This window comes from Pituophis catenifer, unplaced genomic scaffold (assembly GCF_029215685.1).
Source record: "Pituophis catenifer annectens isolate HBS135680 unplaced genomic scaffold, rPitCat1.0.hap2 SCAF_3, whole genome shotgun sequence".
In the NCBI taxonomy this organism is placed as follows: Eukaryota; Metazoa; Chordata; class Lepidosauria; order Squamata; family Colubridae; genus Pituophis; species Pituophis catenifer.
In genome coordinates, this window is record NW_027256883.1 from 194666705 (window position 1) to 194693483 (window position 26779).

Sequence of the window (26779 nt, forward strand, 5' to 3'; positions counted from 1 at the left end):
TGACCATGGGGATGCTGCAAAGGTTGTGTGAAAAATGGTCATAAGTCACTTTTTTCAGTGCCGTAGTAACTTTCACTAAATGAACTGTTGCAAGTGGAGGACTACCTGTACTGGAGTGAAGTTGTTTTGATTCGATTCAACCATGTGATTACAACTTTCTTGGAACGTTTTTTATCACACTTGTGATGAGCTGGAAAATGTGCCATACAGAATTGTGTTAGAGCCATGTAAAGATTTTTAAGGACTGCTTCAATATTTCAGGTGACCCCCTTTGCCCATCTCTTCTGTAAAGTGCTAGACACCACTTTGGAACCTATTCTTGCAGAACCAGCAACAGAGAGAGGATTCTGAAATATTTTGTACAGAAGCCTCATCCAATTACTGAATGTAATTGTGCCCAAATGAATGTTGTTCCCCAATCTTTCTGGCTTTGGGGGGGGGGGGGTAAGAGTATAGTTCTGCACAAGCAATGGGCTCCCATATCTGCTGCTCATGCAAATGGAGCACGCACATACATGCTTGCTTGTTGCTTCCACAAGCGGGGATGCGTCCATGCGCCCATCACTTCTGTTGCCTGGTTCTGAACAGCTCAAGGCTCGGTAAAGGGCCGCAGCCTGGGGGTTGGGGACCCCTGTTATAAAGTCTCCTGAGATAACTTTACATTTGTAGTTGTACAATCCCCATGTCAAATCAAACTGCAGCCACTTCACATTTGTCTATGATAATCCTAATTCCAACAATTTTACAGAACAATCCCAAATTACACCTAAATAACAGATCACAGTATCAAAGTATTTTCTGAACGCTATAGCAACATTTAATAGCAGCAACAATAAATCAAAATGAATCGGGCGAGTTCCAGTAACATCCATGATAGTTGCCTAAGCATTTTTGGTGTCCTCTAAAGATCAGGGTAATCATTTCAATGGGACAGTCACACTGTGTGTCTTCCCCTCTGCCCCAACTCTGAGAAGATCTCCACTCTAAACATAAATACAATTACAGCACAGTAATATTAATGCACACTTTTTATTATATTAAAATCAGGCAATGGTCTGATACAATAAAAAGGCTGCTCATGGAATACTGTTAATTTTTTTTTAATTACAGAGGATGTTAAATCCTTACAACTAATATGCTCCTTAAAAGAGTTAATGGAAACATCAATTATTCATTGACTTGATACTTCTGCTTTTAAACGGTGACTTTTGCTTTTTGTTTTTATATGAACACTGCGTTTTTAAGTTTCGTTAAGAGGATACATTGGATTGTTTGCATTTAAGCTTTGCATCCACGTTTCAGCAGTCAGTGGTCCAAAACAAGGAGTCTGAAAAAGAAGTGATTTGCCAAGAAGCCTCACCCACCATGCATGGCAGCGCCATCTGATTCTTTAGGAAAGAAAAGCATCTCCCTCTCTGCAGAACACAATCTCCTCTTCACAAAGTGGATTTGTCTTTATGCCGGCAGGCTGCTACGGAGCCTCAAAGTTACGCATGCCGATGAGCAGTTAACATGGCATTCAAGCAGAGGTAGTGACCTTCAGCTCAGAAAGCTGGAGTGTTTGTTTCAAACATCCGTGTAGAGATCTTTCCGGAATATTTAGCCATTCTTAACAGACTTAAGACGCTCCTGGTAAATTACTGCTCTTTCATTGTATCAAAACCCTGTTTAATATGTCAGCCATGGCTAGCTTTCTGGTATGGAAGCTGCCACAGGATAGGAAGGGAAGGCTGTTTGTGAGCAAAACCAGACATTCTTGTTTTCTCAGCTGGTGAAGATTAATTTATAGACCCTACCCATGCCCCACCCCAAAATTGACAAGCATGAAGCAATAATAATAATAATAACAATAATAATAACAATAATAACAATAAAATCAGGCAGTTTGCCAGCCACTTACCTCTTTTGGCCAAATGTAAAGCGTCATGGAAGGGGCAAAAAGAAAGCAGCACCCCAACCATGACAGGAAAGACAGAGGGGAAAGTCTGAAAAGATCCCCCAGATCTGTCATCCCAAGGCCCTCATTCCGGGGGGGGGGGGGAGAGATATACAATCTATGCCTTAGCAAAGGTTTTGGGAGAAAGAAGAACCTGCCCCAAATGGCTGTGTAAGCATTCATTAAAAGCAGAAAAATAAAAACCAACCCTAGAGACATTCAGCGTTTTACTAGAGCTTGCACAAAGGGAGGGATGACCGAAGATACCAAAAACATCCCATTAGTAGTCCATACAACCCAGACACAGCTGGTAATTGAAACCTTATGGCACAATCTTTTGGGAACATTGTCTTGGGCAAGCCCCGTTGGATCAAAAGAGAACTGCGCAAGAATCAAGGATATTCTGGCTCAGACTCTGCTCTTTTCAAAAGGGCTTGGGCAAGATCACGATCTGCGGATTGTGCTCTCCATGTCTACTCTAATAAATAGCCCTGAGCATCAACTCTATTGCAAACACACAAAAAGAAAGGGAGAGAGAGAGAGGATGTGGGAGAGGGAAAGGGAGAGGGAGAAAAAGAGAGAGAGAGAGAAAGAGTGTGTGTGTGTGTGAGAGAGAGAGAGACGGGAGAAAAGATATAAACCCAGGCCAAACACACAGCAATGTGATTGTGTGATGTATGCTTTTTATGCTTTTTCACAGTCGAGTTCAATGTGACACACTGGTCTTTGACAGTAATAAATTTAAATAGACTTTTCTTGATACCAGAAGTTCAACTATGTGGACAGTGGTTACACAGGACAGCATTATTTGTTATAGCACAACTTATTTTCAAATGGAAAAAAAAAATTAGTATCATTTACAGTATCTCAAGATAAACTTTCCTTTGCAATGGGAACTTCCTTTCCAGTACTTGGAGATCTACAAGATGCATCTAGAAAATTTACTACTGTGGAAAATGAAGAGAGCTTAAATTGAATGATGGGGCATGATTTTTCTTTTTGTTTTTCATTAATTACTGTAACATTGTCCTTCAGGTGGTTGAGGAAGTTTCATATTTTCTTTAGACATCATTAGACGCCGGAGCTCTTGCAGAACAACTTTGATACTATAAGAATTCTGCCATTTTGCTAGGACTGATATGGCTCTTGGATCAACCTGGTGGAAAACAATGAACAAACTTAGGTCTCAAACAGCTTCACGTCCCTTATTTCAACAACTAAAACAGTCAGGCCTAGGATTAAAGAGCTACAAAATTTCACAAACGCAAAAGGGCCCTGACTTGTATTACTTGAATACAACTAGATACCCCCAATCTAGTTGATGTATCACACTGTAAAAATGAGACAGTTCTTAAATACAGGTAGCCCTTGACTTAAAACTATTCTTTTAGTGACCATTTGAAGTTACAATGGCACTGAAAAAAGTTACTTATGACTTCTTTTTTTTTATACTTATGGCCATTGCAGCATCCCTATCAGGGGTATCAAACCCGCTCGCATCGCAGGCAGTATCATATCGCAATGTTTCTTGCCTTTGCGGAGCTTTGGCCTGCGCAGGGCCGCCAATTTGACAGGCATGGGTTACATGATCAAGTGTCACACATTTGTCAACTAACTCATATTTATGATGGTTGCAGGATCCTGGGGTCATGTGATTTACCTTTTGTGACTTTCTGACAAACAAAATCAATGGGGGAAGCCAGATTCACTTTACAACCATGTTACTAACTTCAGTGATTCACTTAACAACTGTGGCAAGAAAGGTCATAAAAATGGGGCACAATTCCCTTAACAATTGTCTTAGCGGCAGAAATGTTGGGCTCAACTGTGGTCATATGTCGAGGACTACCTGTAATATGAATGCCTGTGTCATGAATATTCAAGTATTAAGGAAGCTGATACCAGTTCTTTAGATTTCATACATTGGCTACAATGTTTAATACAATCTTTAAAAGCAGTAGACAGTTATTGAATCAATCAACTGAGGCCAATTCAAATTTGTAGAAAATGGGCTTTTAAGGCTTATTTGTTTACTCTGCACACAGTCTGTTGGTTTTGGAGAGCAGAGTTGTATGAAAGTAGGAGGCAAAAAAAATCAAAGATGCCTTTTTCTTCTATCAATAGTTTTTATTAGTTATATTCTGAAACTCATATTCCCTTTAATACCTAGAATATAAATGAAAAGTCTTTCTTTCTATTATTTCATTATTTCTTGAATTGGTATATTCACAACTTCTGGTGATGTATAAGATCAACAAAATAAAGATAAGAATCTTTTTTAAAAATCAGTTGAAAACATGTACATCGTAACAGTATAAATAAAAAGTAAATTTCTATTAAAATTATTACTGGAAATAGAATTTGAGCAATAGCAGTAACCAGCAGCATTTAGCAATAATTCGCACAGCATTTTAGTTACCTACCCTGTTTTCCCCAAAATAAGACATCCCCTGATAATAAGCCCAATCAAGCTTTTAAGTGCATGGCAATAAAGCCAAGTGTTTATTTCAGGGTTCAAAAAAAATTATAAAACAGGGTCTTATTTTTGGGAAAACATGGTATATTTTCATCAAAATAAGGAAATGATACAAGAATAATCTACCTTTACCTGTTTTGTTGGATTTATTACAGATTTTAACTCAGAATATAGGAAGAATTAAAAACTGTCAAGAGTTTAATATAGAAACAGAGCATTATGTAATTAATATGTTTGCAAATGATATGCTTATTTTTCTTAGGCAGCTAAATAGAGGAGTAATTATTATAAAGGATTAACAAATTAAAAAATAACTCAATATTTAATAAATATGACCTCTTCTGCACCAAACTGAAACAAATTTAAGACATGGGATAGGTTTTATTATCACTGGTTAATAAAAGAGTTGTGGTCAAAGTAATTATATATCGTAAAATAATGTTTTTGTTTTAACATTCTCAATCCCATTGCCCATTACTTAGCTTTGTGTATGGAAAGTATTTTTTTTCATTACTTACACATAACCTATATTAAAAAATTATAGTTAGACAAACAATGCAGTATACTGAAAACTTTATACTCCTTGATGATCTCTAAGGCTTCAAATAGATGTTCAATAGGATAGAGAGTATAGGCCCCTGCCAGATCCCTAACTGCCACAAGGGTCAGAAAGCTTCCTAAAACCACTATAGGGAGCCAACTACAGAGATAGGAGAGGAACCCCCCCAAAAAAACAGGACCTCCAATTTCTGATCCAGATGGTCAACTCAGAAGGATTCCATGTTTAATTGCATCCTCCTGCCTTTTCTCTGGAGAAGGTCATCTGTCAGAACTATCAAGCCATCTATGGAATGGAACTAGACTGGAATAGGGCTAGATAATCCAGATCCAGATTCTCTAGAACAGGTGTGTCAAACTCAACTTCATTGAGGGCTGCATCAGGGTTGTATTTGACCTCAGGGGGCTGGAGTGGGCGTGGCCAGCATGACATCACTCATGTCGGGGAAGCCTGTGGTAGCCCGAGTGCTCTGCCAGCAAAAATATGGGCCCCATTTTCGGCCGCAACAGCCTCCTGCAGCCCTCTGCCAGCAAAAATGAAGCTCAGGCAACCCCCTCATAGCATACCGTGGTTTTTCCTTTCTGGCTCAGACTTGACAAAGCCATAGCTAATCTCAAGCGGAGGATTTGGGACCTAGAACTAGCATTTCCTATTTGCCTTATAGCTCAACAATCATACTGTTTTGGTCTGTTCTCAGATAATGGGCAGATTCACCAGCATTTTCTATGAAAACCATATTTGTATCCTATAATGCAGTAATACAAGCCTATAGCTCATGTAATGTTAGCGTGGTGATACTAACTAAATGAAGGGCAATCTTACACCACTAATTGTTAGGTTGCCAAATTTCTAACAACAGCCATGGCTCATAGAAATGAACAGGTTCTCATTCATTATTAATTATCTCAGGCTTTCCAGTACAAGTTCTTTTATTGTTTTATATTTGATATACTGTTGTATTGTTATGTTTTTAAAAACTGATCTCAAGATTTAAAATATTGAATCAATTAAAAAACTATAATGCCTTCATCAATAAATTTGTAAAATATGTAGTTTCTCAAATGTTTACGACAGAAAAATTGCAAAACAGAATAATAAATAACTAGCTGCATGTTTACAGAAATGTGCTGCTTTCCTATTCTGCTTAAAAAGCTGACAGGATGTTACTGTTAGGATAGAAATAGTGAAAAACTTACCACTCCATTAGAACTATTTACTCCATTCATATTAATTTTCGTTACAAATCTTACAAATGGGGGTGCTTCAGGATATTTAGGGCCACATTCTATTTTAAGGCTATATATTCTGTTTTCATAAATAGTCTGTGGGGGAAAAAAGAAATATTTCTGTCAAGTAATCCATAACTGAAGGACCATCGCATATAAGATCAGTTTCAAATTAGCTATTTTCTTTCTTTTCCCCCACCCTCCAAATGAACATAATTTGCATGCACATTTCATAATACAGTAAAAAAAAATGGTAACTACAGATGGACAAGTACATCTAAAAAATACAAAGATGTAGTCTAATTCTTTTTTCTTTTTTTACTAATTATTTATCTGACATGCGCAATTCCATGTGTTTCTCAACAAGTGGTTGTCTTTTTAAATTAACAGGATGTACCTGCTACTGGAGGGAGAGAACCTACAATTTGGCACTTTACTAAATCACTGCTTGGATGTAAATATTCTATTTTGCAACCAGAAGGAATTTCATTTGCATTCATCCTTGGTTACTTGCATGGCCTGTAGTCTTTTCCTCTGAACTAAAAACCACTGTGTTAGAAGTTCTTTCTGTTATTCAATATCTGATTTTGGAGGATATGGAGAACTGATGAAAAACTGTATGTTTTCTGCTTACCTTGGGGTATTGGGGCCATTTTCCAATTATGTTTATGTTTATGTTATATTTATGTTTATTAGATTTCTATACTGCCCTTCTCCCGGAGGACTCAGGGCAGTGTACAGCCATATTAAAACACATATAAATTTACAAAATTTAAAACAATTTAAAATCGAATATATAAAAATTTGGCCCATAGATTAAAACAGACATACACCCATTCTAAAATTCGTATTATGCCAGGCCAGCTTGTTGAAACAAAAGGGTCTTCAAGATGCGGCGAACGGTGCGCAGGTCAGGGATGAGACGAATCTCAAGGGGCAGCTCATTCCAGAGGGCTGGTGCCCCCACAGAGAAGGCTCTCCCCCTGGGTATCGCCAGTCGGCATTGTTTGGCCGACAGCATGCTGAGGAGCCCCTCTTTTTGGGAGCGTATTGGCTGGTGGGAGGCTGTTGCTGACAGAAGGTGGTCTCGTATATACCTCGGTCATTAAATAACTATGTTTATACTAGGCTTCTCCAAGAACTACAAAAGGCAAAATATGTACAAAATATCTTCCATCAGATGCATTCTAAGATCCTCAGTATAAATTATTGACTTGTAAATTCCATTTGTTATCAATATGCTCTTATTTTTTCTCCAAAGAACATTCTGGCTTATAAATGGATATATTACAAGTCTAGCATGACAGTAATTAGGATACAATTTGAATTGTAATTTATTTTGATAAAAAATAATAGATACTTCTCAAAACTAGTAACCACATAAAGATGAACACTAGTTCCAAACACAGAAAAAATTAAGTATACCCATAATAGGTATACATGATGATATTTTAAAAATGTGGCATTGTTTCCAGACTAAACGCATTTAAATCAATTGGCTCAATAATCAATAAAAATCAATATAAGTGTCTAAACAATTATAAAAAAATTGTCATAAGTCATAATCAGCAGCAAAAAAGCATATTAATCTAGATCAGGTGGAAATGTGTTAACTTTCAAAATGTCCTAGGATAAGCATACTTAAGCATCTAAATAAATAATTGAACATATAGAGAAATACTTATATCTACCATTTCATATTATAAACTTTGTTTCAAGATGAGTTCAATTCATAGTGTTTTTATGACATGTCCGTGCATTCCTGAGGAAAATTTAAAATACTTAACATGGTTTTCAGCTTTAGAGAAAAATTAGAAAAGTTAAGCAAACTTCTGAAGAGAAATGACATATTCTCATTTTCTGATTGGCTGCTCTATTTGTGATGTTATCCTAGAATTTCATTTGGTTGCTACTTCCTTGGATGTTCATTGGGTGGTTTTACCTCCTGGGGCTTCCTAATTCAAACTAATGTTATTTTAATGGTTGTTAAATCAAAAACGGAATGTCTTGGAGTCTATGCTTCCTAATTAAATTTCTGATATCCTGATGCTCCAAACAATAAATCAAGACATAAATCTATCCATCCAAATGTCCTGCTCTTGACATTCTACAAATGGCCCTTGAGCTTGTTTGGAAGTTCAAGCAGGGTAGCACATTGTATATTGTATGCCCTGATTTAGGCATAGTGTACTTTTATCTGGGATAGTAATTCTCTTTCATGGAGAAGCAGTTTTGGGAGAGAGACACATGGAGCACTGAGAGAGGAAGAGGACACACCCCTAGTGAGCCAGATCAAACCTGGTGATCAATGGGGCGGCCACCAATCAGATTTCCTCACATCTACGTTTTTGATATAAAAATCACCTTAAGAAACTAAAGCTAAACTGAACAGCTCTTCTATAATTTAATCACAAAATTTGCTTCTATACAGCATAATGCTTTGTTATAATGTAGTTATTTTATAGGTAAGAATATTTAAACAACATCAATGAAAATTATTCCTGACATTATTTATATCTTTTAGGTATTATGCTCTATATTCCTTCATGGTCAGATGGGGGTGCTATAAGCAAATATAAAAATTCAGAGTTTTAAGTTGTCAATTTTAATTATGAGGAATTGTACTATCTTTACTTCTTTACTTCTTCAGATTTCAAAGTAACATGGCATATGATTTACTATCTAACTTTCTTTCGGCCTGTTCATTACTTTTATTTTTGCAGCTTTTCATCTTTCATCTGAAGAGACTGAGAAATCCTACATGAATTCTTTAAAGCAGTTTTGTTCAGAGTTGAGTCCTCAAAACAAGATGAATAGATCCATTTAAAGTAAATTTGCTTCAAAGTTCCATTTATGAAAGACATCCACAATTTATGCAGAGCATATGGCATTCAAAAGTATGTTCATATCCTACTTTCTCATCTATTATTGTAAAGCTGAACTTTTCCCCACTGAGTTTTGCCTTAGTAATTTTTGATTCATTATGTGCAAAAAAGAAATTGTGATTAAATTACCCAGTTAGTCAAATAATCAGTTGAACAACAATTAATTTAATGCTATACTTTAAAAACACAGAAACTGAAATGGAATCTCCATATCATTTAAAAAGGCAAAGAAAAGAAGTTAAGCATGGGATTTACCATTATATAACCCTCTCATACAATGAACTGCTACTATATATTACAAAATCAATCACAAAAAACAATGTATCCTATTACAATACTAGAAATCAGATTTTTAAAAAACAAAGCAATAGTTTTATATCTTTAAACTGATGCTTACCCTTGGGGGCCCAATAATCATGCCTGTCCATCTTGTAAGTGTCATATCTTCATCATCTTCAAGACCCCAGCTAACTGTTCCATCTCCTACTCCTTTCTGGCCTTCTTCTAGCTCTTCCAGCAGTCGAAAATTACGAGGAACTTTTACTCCTGGAAATAAATCAGATTGGACTTTTGAGATTAGAATGGTTGTTGGAAAAATAATATTGAGTATGGACTGACGTGTCTGATTAGTGTGCTAAACATTTAAACAGAATAACAGAGTTGGAAGAGAACTTGAAAGTCTTCTGGTCCAACCCTATGCTCAAACAGGAAACCCTATACATTTCAGACAAATGGTTGTCCAATCTCTTAAAAACTTCCAGTGTTGGAGCATTCACAACTTCTGGAAGCAAGTTGTTCTACTGATTAATTGTTTTCACTGTTAGGACATTTCTCCTTAGTTCTAGGTTGTTTCTCTCCTTAATCAGTTTCCATCCATTGCTTCTTGTCCTGCATTCAGGTGCTTTGGAGAATAGATTGACTCCCTCTTCTTTGTGGCAGCCTCTTAGATATTGGAACACTGCTAGTCCATGTCACTTCTAGTTAATAATTAACAATATAACTCAATATAATACAAATTAAATCCCACTATATCCAAAGGACTTGCTTCTGTGTATATGAGTAGTTAGAAAATAAGGCTGCAGCTAAAAGAAGCTATTAGTTTAAGCACCAAAGCAGATATTAATAAATAATTAGCAGCAATTATGTTTATAATTAGTTTGATAACAATCTGCATCCAAGATTATTCTCAATGGAAGATGCCTATTTGATTTTACATAGAAGTTACAAGACCTTAGAAAAGAATTAAAGAACAATTGGACTAGTGATTTCATCTACAACTCATTTTACGTGGCAAATTAACCATGCCATGGGGCGGAAAACTATTATGTCATTGCAAGATGTTATAAAATAGAACAAGTATCTCTTGCGTTAAAGCTGTAAATAAACACAGAAAAATAAATATGATTGTCATTATACACACACACACACACACACAAACACACACACACACACACACACAGCAAATGACAAAAAAAAAAACAAAAAAACCCAGCTTCTTTCAATAGATTACTCTGCTAGTTTGCTCATTACTATACACTGCTGCACAAAATGGAACAACACTTCACCAACTTCCACAATGTGTTTACCAGATGTGTGGCATAACAAGGGCTGTACTGGCTAGAATTGGGAAAATGTGGCAAGATATTTTAAAAGCACCAAATGGGAAATGCTGTTATGGATATGACATATTGGATATGAATGATCCTTAAAAGTTATCATCAACATTATGTTGGCATGCATATCTAATAAGCCTTTAAGCTGCTTATTTCATAAGTCTAATGGAACAGGAAAAAGAAAATCCCAACAGAGAGAATTCCCCCCCCAATAAGCCTGCTGGACTCTTCCTTAAAACAGAACAAGTAATAACCATTCTATATTATTGCTAAGAAAAGTACATGGATATGGCCATAGGATCCCCAGGAGCTGATCTTGGCTGAAGGAAAAAAAATATATAGATAGGTTGGGAGCTTTAAATGTATTTGACTATTTTTTTTTCTCTAACGCATTCATTCACAGGCATAAACAAAATTAAGCATTTGACAACCATAAAGTCGATATACTATTGCTAAACATAGTTTGTTTCCAATTACACCTGAAGTACCATCTGCTCCCTTTCTAGAAAAACAAGAACTTAATAAACATTATTTTGTTCCTTGGTAACATCAGCATCAACAACTGTAACCTAAGATCAATGAGTTTAAACTCGAGCGAGTCTTTGGGAACTGCAGCTAGTATTTCACATCTACTATACTGAGAAGTCCCTATCTATTTAAATGCAATGCTTTATCCCATTCATTTTATGTACAGAAATACCTGCAGTTAGGACCATTAGGGACAAAGGGTTTGCTGATACAATGCAGACTTGATGTACTGATCGAATAGAGCTGAAGAAGCTTCTTGGATGAGAAGCAAAAGGTCTTCAAAGAAAAACCAGAAAATCCAGTTGCCTCTTGAAAAAGCACCTTTGGGACTACTGATGGAATAATTAGCAAGGAAGAGTCTGCACATATCTCCAGGAGCAGGAAGTTGCAAGAAGCTAAAATTGTCTGAAAGAAATTCTGCTGGGTAACTCATACCCATGAACCTCATGAAGGGTGGGACGGGGACTTTCAACACGCCCTCTTTTGAAGACGAAAGTGCAGATTCAATCCTGGCAAGGCACAGCTTGACATATTCCAATGCTGTGTGGTTTAGGTTTTTAAAGGTAATGACTAGCAATTTGAATTTGACTAGAAAGCCTTAGCACTAGTTGCTTGGGAGCTGTTCACATAGCTTTTAACTCCGACTCTGCTGTTGTTTTTCTCACTTAATGTGGCAGTTGCCAAAGAGCCAGAAACAAATCTCCTATAATCCAGAATTCTGGCTCAGCTGCTGCTTTCCATATTGCAAAACTGGTATCAGTAGTGGCTAAGATGCTTCTTTGTTTCCTCTAGTGACTATCCATGATGTTGACCCCCATCTGCTTAGCTCACCCTCCACCAGCGCACACATTGCTGTCAAAGGGTATTGTTCTTTTTCAGTAATTTTCTGGCAGGGTAGTCAAAGCCAATACCAGCATCATCTGTGGAAAACTTCACACAATCAACCACCTCTCCAATTTCACATTCTCTTCATTTATAAAGCTTCTTTCCCACCTTTGATTCTATTCAATTACCACTCTTTCTAACTCTTCCACCTTCCACTCCAGCAAGTTTCATTTCTCTGCACTTAAATCCAGAAGAAATTACACTTTAAAGTAAAATTTTGCATTAAAATTGACAATTACTGCATTAAAACTGACTAAAATAGATATTTACCTTGAAGCCATCTTTCAAAATACATTTTAATTAACACACACACACGAAAACATTTTGAACTGTCCTAATATCTCTCAAAGATGCTGAGATCTTATTTTGGGCTAAGCTCTTCTAAGCAGGCCTCAGATTCCATTTAACTGTCATTCTTGTCCTCAGTTAAGTGGCTTCTTCTGGTAACTTCTATTTGTTATTTTAATGCACACAGCATTAAATTTTGCTGCTTTTAAAAAAGGATATAATTTTATGATTGTATTGACTTTAAGCCATCCCTGCATGAGCATTACTCATTAATGAATGGTTCCTGAGCGATACGCAAGCATAAAAAAATAGGAGATCAGTAATGCCTAAAGTGAGGATGTAGAACTTATGGCTGTCCAGATGTGGCAAACTACTGGAGCAGGGTGAAACATTGGGGAGGTGAGGGTACTTATGAAGTGACAAAACTATTGAGGTGCCATGACTTTTCAGAGACTTGTCACAGCTATTTTGAGGGTCTTTTTTATGTCTTCTGAATATTTTCGGAAGATACTTGGATACACTGCTATTGAAATAACTCAAGGTGGTGAGCATATCCAACACACCTTCCTCCTATTTTCTACCACCACCACAACACTGTGAATTATATTAATATAGGGGGAAAAATACACATGACTAATGCCAGTTCCTCAAATTGGAACTTAAAGGTTTCATAAGCAAGACAAATCGCTACAATATATTCTTGAAGACTGCCAAGTGTACACCTATTGGTTTCTCTGCTAACAACATCTGAATGGTTTATTATTACCCAGAACTCAAGATCTTCACAATAAAGATATCCAGGAAGCCCAAATATATTAAACTGGCATTGATTTAGCAACAGGAAGATATTTTATACTATTGTTTCATCTGGGTGGAAATCCCTCTCAGTGGAGATTCTACTCTTTGCCTATCTGAATTGCCATAGGAAGACCAGCCTTTTGCATGCAAAATGTACTACTGAGCTGTATAGCCCCTCTAATTTTATTCTAGTTTATCTGGTATGAATGTATGGTCCTTAATGTAGATACAAGCAGCCATTTCAAAATCTCTCTGCAAGTGACTACTTCAGAATTTACCTGAATTCACTTAAATAGTTCACTAGACACAAGAGAAAGATGAAAAAGAATAATGGAGGGATAACAGAGTGAGTGAGAAAACTTACTTGCTAAATTATAGCTCCATAACTTATTCCCAGGAACACTCTCTCTTGAATAATTGCAGCTTTTAAATACCTTGGCATAATTTTTCAAGCTCTGGAGCTTGGGGCGAACAAATTAGAACCATTTCTGCCAGCCAGAGTTAACAACAGTGCAAGCATCCTCCATAGTTAACAACATTGCCAAGGCCATTCTTTTTTCATTCCAAAGAGGGCAGATGTGCATTTGCTACCATCAAGCTATTTAAAGCTAAAACTGTATTCCAAATGCTGTATGATATACAATATGCACCTATGATAATCTGAAACCCTTAGACCCTTAGACCAGGGGTGTCAAACACAAGGCCCGCGGGCCACATCCAGCCCACGATGTGGTCAGATCCAGCCCGTGAGGCCGTCCTGAAAAATGTAAGGGGCCGGCCCACGTTGCTTCGGCCCGTCTACCCAATGCAAAGAGGAAACATTGGGCCAGCGTGGCTTTGGCCCAGTCTACCCAGTGCAAAAAGGAAATGTGCCAGCAGTTTGGGCAGTGGAGCCAAGTTGGCCACACCCACCCAGTCAGCCACGCCCAGTAAGTGGCATCAAGCTGGCCACACCCACCCAGTTGACCACATCCACCCAGTTGGCCAACACCCGCCTGGCCCCCCGAGGTCAACCACAGCCCTGATGCGGCCTTCAAAGAAATTGAGTTTGACACCCCTGCCTTAGACACTCTTCGATTTGTTTTTTTGCACGTGCTCTTCCCCGTCCCGAGCTGTGTCCAAATGTTTTACACTGCATGGAAAGTGATATGATTTCAACGGAGGCAACACATTTGTCAGCCAGGCTAATTTACTCCTGTTTTCCAGTGGGTCACTGGTTTTGTTAACTCTCCTTGATGGTCTCTCATCAAAGTGGAGAAGAAAAATCTCAGCTGACCTGTGTCAAATGGACCTGTCTCCTGCCCCTAGGTTTAGACAATGCTAAAGCCACAATCTGTTGAATCCAATGGATTTGGGTTTGGTGTAGCCGTTAAGGCGCTGGTCTAGAAACCAGGAGATTGTGACTTCTAGTCCTGCATCAGCTATAAAAGCTGCCTGGGTGACCTTGGACCAGTCAATCTACTGAGAGATGGTGTCCTTGTGGTCTGAATGAACCTGAGACTTTATTACATGTATTTTTCTGCTGCTTTCTAAGTTAATTTACATGCAGGCATATCTTTATCTCCTGCTAACAAAAACTGAATCTGTTTGAGGGAGAGGGGAGGTCTGTGGGAAAGCAGATCAGAAGCCTATAGTCTAAGTAGCATGCTAAGTATCTATCTGCAGTGATTTCCATAAAGCCTAAAATGTCCTAATCTTGGAAGTTATGACATTATGATCTTTCTTTTTTGTTTTCATTTTATTCTTTTTTATTTCTATTTATGTTAATTAATAGGTTTTTTTTTCTTCTTAGCCTTTTCCGGTAAGTGCAGGCTGTGCTTTTTTTCAGATCAACCCAGTACTGATCCATTGGTTGTGACAGAAATTGATCGAGCGGCTTGTAAACCCAAACCTGATGTCATGGCCTGAGAGTGAGTGACTGGCCCAAAGTAACCCAGCCAACTTTCATGCCTAAGGCAGGACTAGAACTCACAGTCACCTGGTTTCTAGGCCAGCACCTTAACCAGAACACCAAACTGCCTCTTTTAATTAATCCGTGTTATTGCTATTAAATATGTATTATAATAAGAACATTTTATTGTAACTTGTTTAATTTTTTCCCTTTCTCCAGGTAATTTTTTAGATTTTATATAAGTGTTACACACTGCTTTCTGGTACAGCTGGTCCGCAACTTACGACCACAATTGAGTCCAAAATTTATGTTGCTAAGTGAGAAATTTGTTAACTGAGTTTTGTCCCATTTTACGACTTATTGCCACATTTGTTAAGTGAATCACTGCAGCTGTTAAATAAGTAACATGGTTGTTAAGTGAGTCTGGGTTCCCAGACTCACTTTGCTCGTCAGAAGGTAGTAACATGACCTGGGGACCCTGCAACCGTCATAAATATGAACCAGTTGTCGGCATACAAATATAAATCACATGACCATAGGGATGCTACAATGGTCATAAGTGTGAAAAATGGTCATAAGTCATTTTTTTCAGTGCCGTTGTAACTTTAAATGGTTACTAAACAAACTGTTGTAAGTCAAGGACTACCTGTATTTGGTCATTCCTTTTATATATTTTTTAAATTTGTATTTCACTGACTGTAATTTAGTATATTTGAATGACAGTTCTTGACAAACATATTTCCTACATCTTATCTAATGACTGAATTCATAGATGCAGCTAGTTCAGAGTCATTTCTAAAAGTGATAAAGATCACTTTTAGCCTTGACAATAAGTGTGATGCACGGGTGGGTTCTAAAATTTTTTACTACTGGTTATGTGGGCGTGGCTTGATGGTCATGTGACTCTTTAGGATTTAGCAGAAGTACTGGTCTACCAGGCTTTTAACTGCTTGCAGAACTGTACCAGTCTACTCATTTGTTTTTGAAGGCACTGGTCTACCCATTTGTTTTTGCAGGCACTGGTCTATCCATTTGTTTTTGGAGGCACCGGTCTACCACCACACTGCCTTTTAACACTGATCAGCTGTAGGGCAGCCCTTTGAAGCCCCGCAGCAAGAATTTAAACAGTATTTTTCCTTATAACCCGTCAGCTGGGACTCAGGAGGCAGCAATAGATTGGGGGTGGGGCCAAATAAAAGGTAAGAATAACACGGGGGAGGGGGCGGGGGGGCAGAACCAGTTCGGTGATGTCATATCGTCACCGCTACCGGCTCAGCGGAACCGGGAGGAACCCACCACCGGTGTGATGCCTTGAAGGCCATCTGCAGGGAGACCAGAAGGCTTCCTTGTGCACTTGATTCACCACTATAAAAACATAGATCAGGATTAGATACATTAGAAATCTCATCCAGCAATGCTCTTTTATGTCCTTACTGCTAATAGGCCTGGCCCCAGAAGAGTGTAGTGTGGGGGGGAGGGGGGAGAGGAACCTTTCACACAATGTAATGATAAATTGTTTCTCAAGTACCTTAAAGTCCTATCCAGCGGTGACTGCTACCCTTGTAACAACCGGTTTGGCCGAACTGAAAATGTGAGCACGTGCACATGGCATCGAAAAACCGGCAATTATATAGGACGTGATAGTGCCAGGACCGATGGGCGAGGCCAGCCCTGGTTGGAACTACTGGTTTGCCCGAACTGGTAGCAACCCACCACTGATTCTATCCTAATTACAGAGATAAGGTCTTGGTTCTAGGTGAGTGCAAAACATCTCATTTTGAAGGATTTCTGGCACAAAATATCAGAAAACACCTCATTTTGAGTGCAAAACTGCTGTCTTGAATGTGGATCACTTCCAAACGCTTGAAACAGTTAATTTCATACACAAAAATGGTAGTTTTAAAACCCTTGAAATCCTTGAACCCTTGAAAAGGGTTCTGCAAAATTTCAGATTTAAAATGGTTCAATACAAAGTATTTCTGCATGCCTTTCTTCTTTTCCCAGCTTCATAGTGATATGAATATTAGGGATAAGTTCTAGGAAGGCTTGATACAAAATTTGGGAGATCTCTTCTTTGTGGGACCTGGAACAAAAGCCAACTCTTATCCTTTAAAAGCAACAGAAAGTCATGTCTGCTAAAAACATGACTACACATGAAAAGTGACAAAGCCCAAATTAAGTCAGAAGACATATCCTTGAAAATAACCAGAGAAAATGGCCTGCCTCAACATTAAAAAGAGCTATTATACTGCCCAAGGGCTGAACGATCTTGAAGTTGACTTGCAGAAGATATAATGTGTATATTAATGCTTTACTGGAACAGTTTAATAGGAACAGAGTATAACTTGGCAAGATTGTTATTTCAACAAAAAGGTGAAAATTTACATTTTGGTAGTGTCATGGCTGTTTGAATTATAGGCCTAGCTACAACATAAAAAGCCTACAAAGCAGTTAAGCATTTAATATTTAATTGCTCACTGTCCAAAGTTGGACTAAAACATTATTCTGCTCTACTAACCAATATAAATGTTAAGTTGGCAATAAAATTCAATCCTTTGGGTATTTCTTTGCAAGGTTTGCTGATCTAAATAAACATTTTCAGAATAGTAGTTCTTCACCTATTATCTGTGTATAAGGCGTTTTCCAATGCTAGTCAACACAAATCATATTTATGCCTTGGTTTCCAAGTTGAAGAGGCAAATTTCTCATTCAGTTTAAATCAAGTTAGGCTTTCTTTTAAAGCACTGAATTAGAGCAGAATAAAATCTGGTGGGCACCGAACACTCCCTGTGGTTCTTAATTTTCCTCCATTATTTCTCAGACAAACAGAGCAAAGCTTTTAAAACAAAGCAATGATTCCTAGCCTTTCAAAGCTACAAACAGGTGATTCGAGATCTACAATTTTGGCCACTCTTACTGTCCATTTTTCCTTAGCAAGTATACAAATGGAGGCTAGGATGCCTGAAGATGCTTAACATTTAGCTTAACTTCCTTGTTTGCATGTGCGTGTCATGTGCATGCTCGCTTTGCTTGCACGCGGCGCTTCTGCGCATGCACAGAGCATCCGTGATGACGTCCAGGTGGGTGGGTGGAGCCTCCCGCAGCTGCCGCTACTGATTTGCGCAAACTGGTAGAAACCCACCACTGGTTTACTTCCACTTTTTAAAGGATCATATCAAGAAGTGAAGTTGATGTTGTTACTGATACAATCCATTAAGAGCATACTGCAGTAAAGTGCTGATTAATAGGGCTATGTAGCACTTCAGCTACAAAGGCAAAAAAGTCTTTCGGAATGTGCCAAGGGCATGAAGTTCCCTATACCAGGGGTCCCCAACTTCGCTGGCTGAGGAGCTCTGGGAATTGAAGTTCACAAGTCTGAAAGTTGCCAAGGTTGGAGACCCCTGCCCTATACAATACGTGGTTTTCTCCCCCTGCAATCATGCAGCAGCTGTGGACAGAGCTATGGTGGTCCCTGGAAAAAGCATGGCTGCTTTAAGTAGCTGTGGACAGGTGCAAAAAAAGCATCCCAGTGTGATTATATATAATCAAAACATAATTTAAATGAAAAATTTACTAGAATATTTTTGGAACCTACTGATTTAGCATCTGCCGATTCAGAAAACCACTTAATTTACTTCCATAATCTACATTTTAAAAAAATCTATATAACATTTGTAATATTTTCATATAATACAATTTTACAAACTTATGACAAAACATTTCCTGTCTATTTTATCATCAAATGTTCATTTTTCGACTTCTAATTGCCATTGCCAGATTCAGAGAACTGGAGAACTGGAAGGATTCTAATTTGTATAATTAATTTAGAAGATACACATCAGGTACACATTTCCAAGTATGGACTGAACCAAATCATCAAGCATTCTTAATGTTATAATTATATCTTCTATTAAGTTTAATCCTGAATGTAATTCAGTGGACAGAATATGTTTTTCTCTCCCCCTACCTTCCACAATATTACAGAATAATTTATAATGTGCATTTCCTCCTGTTGACAGCAATGATCAATCAATATATTTTTTTGTTGCATAAATCAATTATCTTACCTATTTTTAGGAAGACTTGGGTATTTTTCATAACTCTACCACAATTTAAATCTAAATAGAGAACAGAGACTTGAAAATATATGAAGCTGAATTATCATTACAGGATTTACAATACATGTCCAGCACAAACTGGTGCATATCAACTCAGAAGTAACTGCCACTCACTTCTGTTGGGTTTACTCAGCCAGAGGAGTAAACAGAGGAGTCCATTACTTTGGATACCTTTGCAACAGTGGTGAAATTCAAATTTTTTTACTACTGATTCTGTGGGCGTGGCAGGGGAAGGATACTGCAAAATCTCCATTTTCACCCCACTCTGGGACCAGCCAGAGGTGGTATTCACCGGTTCTCCAAACTACTCAAAATTTCCGCTACTGGTTCTCCAGAACCTGTCAGAACCTGCTGGATTTCACCCCTGCTTTGCAAACTCTTTTTAATTTTAATGGTAGATATGCATAGTTGTTTTCTCACTGTTATGAAATGGTTTGATCTGTAGTGCATGTCTCATCTAAAATTAGCATAAAATCCACAGTTATCTGCATAAGAAAGCAGCACTCTAGTAGAGTTCTCCAGCCCACTATATGAAATGATTCTAAATTCTGTTCTTTACTAACCCTACATCAGCAATACTTTACTATGTGGTTTCAGAGTAAACAAACCAGCTGAAAAATGTCAGTGATTTGACCATAGATCTATTGCTGCTACAATGATTGACATTTGCTGTTCCAACAGAGACAGCAAAAGAAACAAAAGGGGACTTTACATTACACCTGTCCTGATCTTTGTATAACCCAGAAAGGAGGAAAAGCAAAACAAAATGAAATTATGACAATGGATAATAGAGCACCCGCATCTTAGTCTGAGTGATCGTCAGAAACCCACAATTAACTTGTGGCAATTAATTCTAAATCTATAAGCCTGCTCCTTATTATTTATTTTCTAACTGAGAGTAGAATAAGTAAGTATCCACATCATCGTAGAAATTATTCATTTATGGGGAAAAAACCCCCTGAAAAGAATGCATCCCTATTTTTACCATCACAAAAACATTGTAAGGAAACAAAATGTGGGCAAACAATATCATCTGACAATTTTTTTAAAAAAAAATACTTACGAAATCGCCTTCTGCTACCGATAGCCTCCCACCGGCCAATACGCTCCCACAGAGAGGGACTCCTCAATGTGCCGTCGGTCAAACAATGTCGACTGGCGACCCCCATGGGGAGAGCCTTCTCTGTGTGGGCATCCGCCCTCTGGAATGAATTGCCCCCGGAGATACGGATGATCCCTGACCTATGCACCTTTCGCCGTGCCCTCAAGACGTTATTGTTCCAACAAGCTGGGCTGGCCTAAATGTTAATTTTGATGGGTTGTTTTTATTTTTTAATGATGTCGGGGCCAAATTATTTAATATGTTTTTAATTGCTTTTAAATTTTATATATGTGTTTGTTTTATTTTTGGGGCTGTGCACCACCCTGAGTCCTTCAGGAGAAGGGCGGTATAAAAATTAGATTAAATAAAATAAAATAAATAAATAAATAAAATATGAAAATAATAAATTAAAAAGAAATTTTAAAAGGTTTGATGGACCATTATGTATTTTTTTTCCTGCAATCAGTTTTCTATGTTTCTAATATAACCAGAGAAACTAGCAGGCATATGTGCTCTACAACTCCCTACCGATGCCATTATAATGTACAGTGGCTGACATGGCAAGATAGATGTTTCTTTGAAAAATGTTGGTGTCTATAGCTCCTCTCAACACAGGCTCTTAAAGCAATTCTTAAATGGAACGGGAGATAATCCTTGTTTAGCAACTGCTTTGGATAGTGACTGCGGTTACAAAAGGGATGAAAAAGTAACTTTATGACCAAGCCTGGCCTTCACGGCCTTCACAAGTCACTAATGCGAAGCTGAAGTAAGATCAGAAGCACAGTCACAGTTTCACCTAGTGACTGCTCTGTTCCTTTACAACCAAGTTGCTGGTCCCAGTTGTGACTAAACAAGGGCTATGTGTATTAATAATTTACCTTATTGTTCCAGTCAACTTGAAACTGCAAATCAGCAGCTGAAATAATTATAGATGTACTGAATTGGCTTAGCAACCTGAAATGAAGCAGAATGACTTCTCAATTTCATAACTCCGGTTATTTTTCTCATAGCTAACATGATTGTCAACAACCAAAATGATGTATTTATGCATGGACATCACCAGATGGAGTACACAGAAATCAAACAGTAGAGTAGGGTAGGGTAGGGTAGGGTAGGGTAGGGTAGGGTAGGGTAGGGTAGAGTAGAGTAGAGTAGAACAGAACAACAGTTGGAAGGGACCTTGGAGGTCTTCTAGTCCAACCCCCTGCTCAGGCAGGAAACCATTTCAAACAAATGGTTGGCCAGTCTCTTCTTAAAAACTATTATTACTAAAGGAGCTCATTTATAGCATCAAAGACATTAGCCAGGTACTGACTGTGGAACAGATCATTACCTTGTCATATGGTAGTTCCAGTTAAGTTAAAGAAGAAAGCTAACCAGTTTCCACAACGTGATCTTGAACATATACTTACCATTTTCAAAAAGACCACCAGGAAGCACTTTGAAGTCTTGAATGTCATTAGTAGAGAATCACAGGAACAGAGGAATGAACTTAAAGAAGTTGTTAAAGATTAATATGGAAATAAGAGTGTCCAAAACCCAAAAGCAGAAGAAAATAAACTGGGTATCAGAGTAAAGTATGGAAATTGCCAAGAGAAGAAAAGACATGAAAGACAAAAATCTCAAAAAGGAACTGAACAAAGTTTCAGAAAGCTGTGACAAAATATAAGACTCAAGTACATTATTGCAACAAAATCTGTTAAGACACTGAAAATGGAAACAGACATGGAAAAACAAAGAAAATCTTCTGAAAGAGCTCTGAATTCAGGAGATTCCATCTTTGAATTGGTATGGACACCAATGGACAGAGTATCTAACTCAAAACAGATCAAAGATGGATAGAATGTACTGAAATACTGTAAAGATGTCAACATCCAAAATACCTTAAAACATATTCCCTACTTACAAGAAATTCTAATACTAGAAGATAAAATTAGATCAGCACTCTGATTATTAGCAAGTTAGAAGGCTACAGGAACTGATGGAATACCCACAGAAATGTAGCAAGCAATAGAAGAAGAGTCAATAAAGGTCCTAACCAAGTTATGTGAGCAAAAATGTAGAATAATACATTGGCCAGCCAATTGGAAAAGGTCAAGTTACATTCCAGTACCGCAAAAAAGGAGACTTTTAATAGAATGTGCAAACTATCATAAAATATCCTTAATTTCACATGCTGGCAAAATAATGCTTAGGAACATCCAACACACATTAGAACCCCATATGGAAAAAGTGAAACCAGGCATTTAATCTGATTTTAGAAAAGACCAAGGAACATGAAACATTATTGCTGATACACCCTGGATAATTGAAAATGCCAAGAATACAAAAAATAAGTCAAGTAAATGATTCATTGATTATAGAAAGGCTTTGCATTGTGTTGATGATGTCAAACTGTGGAATGTCTTTTAGAAAAATTGGAATTCAAAATATTTCCCTGTTCTCATGCAAAACGTATGTGCAGGTCAGGAATCTATAGTATAGACAGAGCATGACAAAACAGATTAGCTCTGGGATGGCACAAGAGTGGGACAAGGCCATGTGTTCTCCTCTTATTTATTCCAGCTATAAGCTGAATATGTATTAAGGGAAGTAGAATCGGAAAAATATATAGATAGTCCTCAACTTATGATTACAATTAGGACCAGAATTCCTGTTGCTAAGCAAGGCTGTTAAGTTAATCATGCCTGATTTTACAACTTTTTTGCCATGGTTGTTAAGTGAATCATGGCAGTTAAGTAAAGCAACATAGTTGTTGACTGAATCCAGCTTCCACCATTGACTTGGTCTGTCGAAGCTGGCTAGGAAGGTGGCAAATGGAGATCACATGACCCTGGGAAGCTGCAACTGTCACAAATGCATGCTGGTTGCCAAGTGCCTGAACGCTGATCATGTCACACAGGGGGAATGCTGCAATAGTCCTAAGTAAAAGGATCTATTGCAATGTTTCTCAACCTTTGCAACTTTCAGATGTGTGGACTTCAACTCCCAGAATTCCCCAGCCAGCCATGCTGCCTGGGGAATTTTAGGAATTGAAGTCTGCACATCTGAAAACTGCTTAGGTTGAAAAACACTGATCTGCTGTAAGTCACTTTTTTCAATGCCACTCTAACTTCGAAACAGTCGCTAAATGAATGGTTGTAACTTTTATGAATATTTTATGAACAGGCCAAACTTAACTCTTTCTGCATCACAAATCAATATCCAAGTTAGTGTATAAACCACTGCTATAATGCACTGCCACATCTTAATCGTTTTAGGCCAGTACTGCAAAGTTTTTGTATCAAGAACAAAGTCCAATATGCTGATACAAAGGTCGAAAATAAAGATCTCAGCGATTCAAATGTAGCTGCTGAAACAGTAGATCTGTAAGAAGACATTTCCAAAATACAACCTCCAAACAGGACATTTGACCAGAACAATGAAACTACTTCCAAACTGCTAAAATGAATGCTGACACTAAAAACTGTAGTATTATGAGTTAACTTAAGAGTTTTCATTTCCTCATGCAAAAATTGTTGCTATTGCTGCTATGTATTTTTGTTGAACAGAATTATTTGCTCAGATAGGGATACCTAAGAAACAGTGTGATACAGTGGTTAAAATACCGGATCTGAATTAAAGAAACAGCATATCTTTGGCCATTAACAATATCTCCTCTTACCTTACATGAATTATAAGGAGAGAAAAAATTAAATCCATGAAAAGAAGATGCAAATGTAATAAATATTTATCTGATCATGTAACTTTATTATAATTACTATGATTATTATAATTAGGTATATTTTATACCTTTTTGAAAAATATCCTCAAAGCAGTTTACAAAATAAAAGTATAGAATACAACAAATTAAAAATGTGATACAAATAAAAATAAAAATTAAGTCCATTAAAATATAACAGAGAAAACAGTGGAATAAAACCTTCAAAGATTAAGAACCCAATTAAGAAATAGTAATAGGGGAAGGCAGATCCTGTCTTTTGTCCCTACTCATCTGACAGATCTAATTGGCAGGCACATGACAGAGGGCTTCCATAGCTAATCTTAGCATTCAGACAAGTTCATACAGGTTTAGGATGGTCCGCTACTTCCTTTGTCAGTGGGGTTTTGGATTATCAAAACAGTGTGCAAATACAACTTCAGAGCAGGGCACAAGCCAAAGAAGGATTTGGGCATGCTATTCTTGTGAACTCTGAAGAATAGTACTTTATTGTAAAAACCAAAGGACAGTCATTTTGGTTGTGTTCAGGAATACATTCAATAGTATAACAAAATGATTTTGAAATGAATTATAAACTTCATGCATTTGGATAACATACATCCTAAGCATGGTTTATCAGATAGGAGCAATGCAAAGACAGCTATATCAAATCAGTAGGTCAGCTTCAATCAGACATATTACATTTAAACCAAACCATGGACAGCTATTTTCTGGCTGGGTTGTTGGGGACAAGGTAAGCCAATAGTTGGAAGCAGGAATGTTCACTGATATCCAGATCGGTCTTTGCTGTATTGTTCAACAGGTCCACTATAAATACAATCAAATAATAAAGATGTCAGGCATCACCCCATTGTCACTATCAAAATACAGGATGCGACAATTCTTGATTTCCTTCATGTCAAGGGGAAAAGCAACTCTAAAGTGGCCCAAGATTGCTTTGACAACAAAGTTGTTAAATCAGCATTAAATGCAATGTACTTATCTTTTGATTTTTATTTAAAATTGTCAATAAATAGACTATAAAGAAGAGTTTTATAAACCAAAATAATCGCCAGTTACACTTAATTTCTTCTATATAAATTTCAAACTGGAAACTAAAATGTGACAAAGAGAATAACTTCTTATGAGCTCAAGTGAAAGATTTGTTACTTGTTCTACTAGGTACATGAATATTACCGTATTAACAAATGTGACCTAGACAGAAATTCTTTCTCTTCCAATTTATGTAATGTGTTCCAGTCTATGACCAAGCATTTCCTCCAAACTAAGGACCACGAAATAGTTTCTTCCTCTAAAGATACAGTACATCAGATTCCTACCCTAAAAGATGCTTCCTTCCTGTTCTGCCCCAGCACGGGCAAGCTACTGGATAAACTAAAGCTTGGTGATTTGCCACATTTCTTGTATAAGAGAGGATTCCAGCTGGATCAGATAGTAAATAAATGCTTTAGACTCTAAGAACAATCAACTAAATACTGTTCCTAGTTTTAACCTAAATGGACAAGTACAGTAGTCTAATCTCATAGAAGTCAGTTATCTATAGTAATATGGAGGAATAAAGGATGTCCTTATTAGGCTGGAGTCCTTGTGAACTTTCAGAAAAATAATTCTCAATAAATAGGATTTATGAGCCAACATTCATAGGACTGCATATCAGTGCTGAAATCCAAATTTTTTTACTACCAGTTCTGTGGGTGTAGCTTGGTGGGCGTGATGTGATTGGTGAGTATGGCTTGGTGGGCGTGGCAGGGGAAGGATACTGCAAAAACTCCATTCCCTCCCCACTCCTGGGAGAAGAATATTGCAAAATATTCATTCCAACCTCACTCTGGGGCCAGCCAGAGGTGGTATTTGCTGGTTCTGCTCAAAATTCCCGCTACCGGTTCTCCAGAACCTGTCAGAACCTGCTGGATTTCACCCCTGCTGTATATGTTAGCATTTCTTATCACTTCACCTATATAGACATCAGGACAAAGATGCTGGGTTGCCGCAGAATGCTTTTTTACTGAAAAATGTCTGCTTTAGAAATATCATATTTATCCTTTACTCTCTCATTTGAAACAATCCTCTCCACAGAACGATCTCAACACCCAAGCCTTTTTGATCACTTTTTCAACGGAACACAAGAAAATTCCATTTTAGGGATGGAAGCTTTTAATTTGCCAAAAAGCATTTTTGTTACTCACTCTTATATGAAGTATTATGTAGAACAGGTTTTTCAACATTTTATTTGGCATCAGCCCTTTCTGAACCCATTATTAACTCATTAAGACCCTATCAAGAATTATTGAATTATAATATCATGTGATCTATATCAGTGCTGTCCAAGTCTGATTCTCCAGACATACTGGACAATTTCCTCCATTTATTTGTCTAATATCCTTTTAAGCCATCACTACAACTTCTGGCAATAACGTTTACTACTTTGTACTGTAGACAAAGACGTAGGCTTCCTGGAAAATGTTGAATCAATTGGAAAAATCTTCTACACAAATTTGTTACCAGCAGTATCTACCCACCTGAGCAATTACTTTCCCCAGAGACAACCCTTTCTTAATTAAGCTAAGAACCGTCCCACTATGTGGTTATAGGCAAAAAATATCAGGTAGCTACTTCTTCTTTTTCTCTACATTTTCTCTATAATAAACAGGGACAGGAAAAGCTGTGGGGAAGTCACAAGTTATAACTGGAATGTAAGGTTATGTGAATACTCATCAAATTCAGTGAATGGTAATAAGCAGTTGTAGAACAGA

The 26779-nt window shown here is 37.5% G+C and overlaps 1 protein-coding gene across 5 annotated transcripts in view; it reads right to left on the reverse strand.

The window, feature by feature from the left end:
• Window positions 1-1013: 1013 nt before the first annotated feature.
• UBE2V1 (ubiquitin conjugating enzyme E2 V1) overlaps window positions 1014-26779 on the reverse strand; it is a 63905-nt gene continuing 38139 nt past the window's right edge. For 2 of the 5 annotated variants that reach the window (XM_070941739.1, XM_070941736.1), the window contains 3 exons: window positions 9480-9628; window positions 6168-6293; window positions 1014-3092 (listed from right to left, as the gene is read on the reverse strand). In XM_070941739.1, the coding sequence (XP_070797840.1) occupies window positions 2946-3092; window positions 6168-6293; window positions 9480-9628 (422 nt within the window). In that variant the 3' untranslated portion in view covers window positions 1014-2945. Of the gene's footprint in view, window positions 3093-6167; window positions 6294-9479; window positions 9629-19152; window positions 19219-21183; window positions 21260-24707; window positions 24834-26779 lie in introns of those variants that run through there. The other 3 variants (XM_070941737.1, XM_070941738.1, XM_070941735.1) reach the window with 3 other exon arrangements.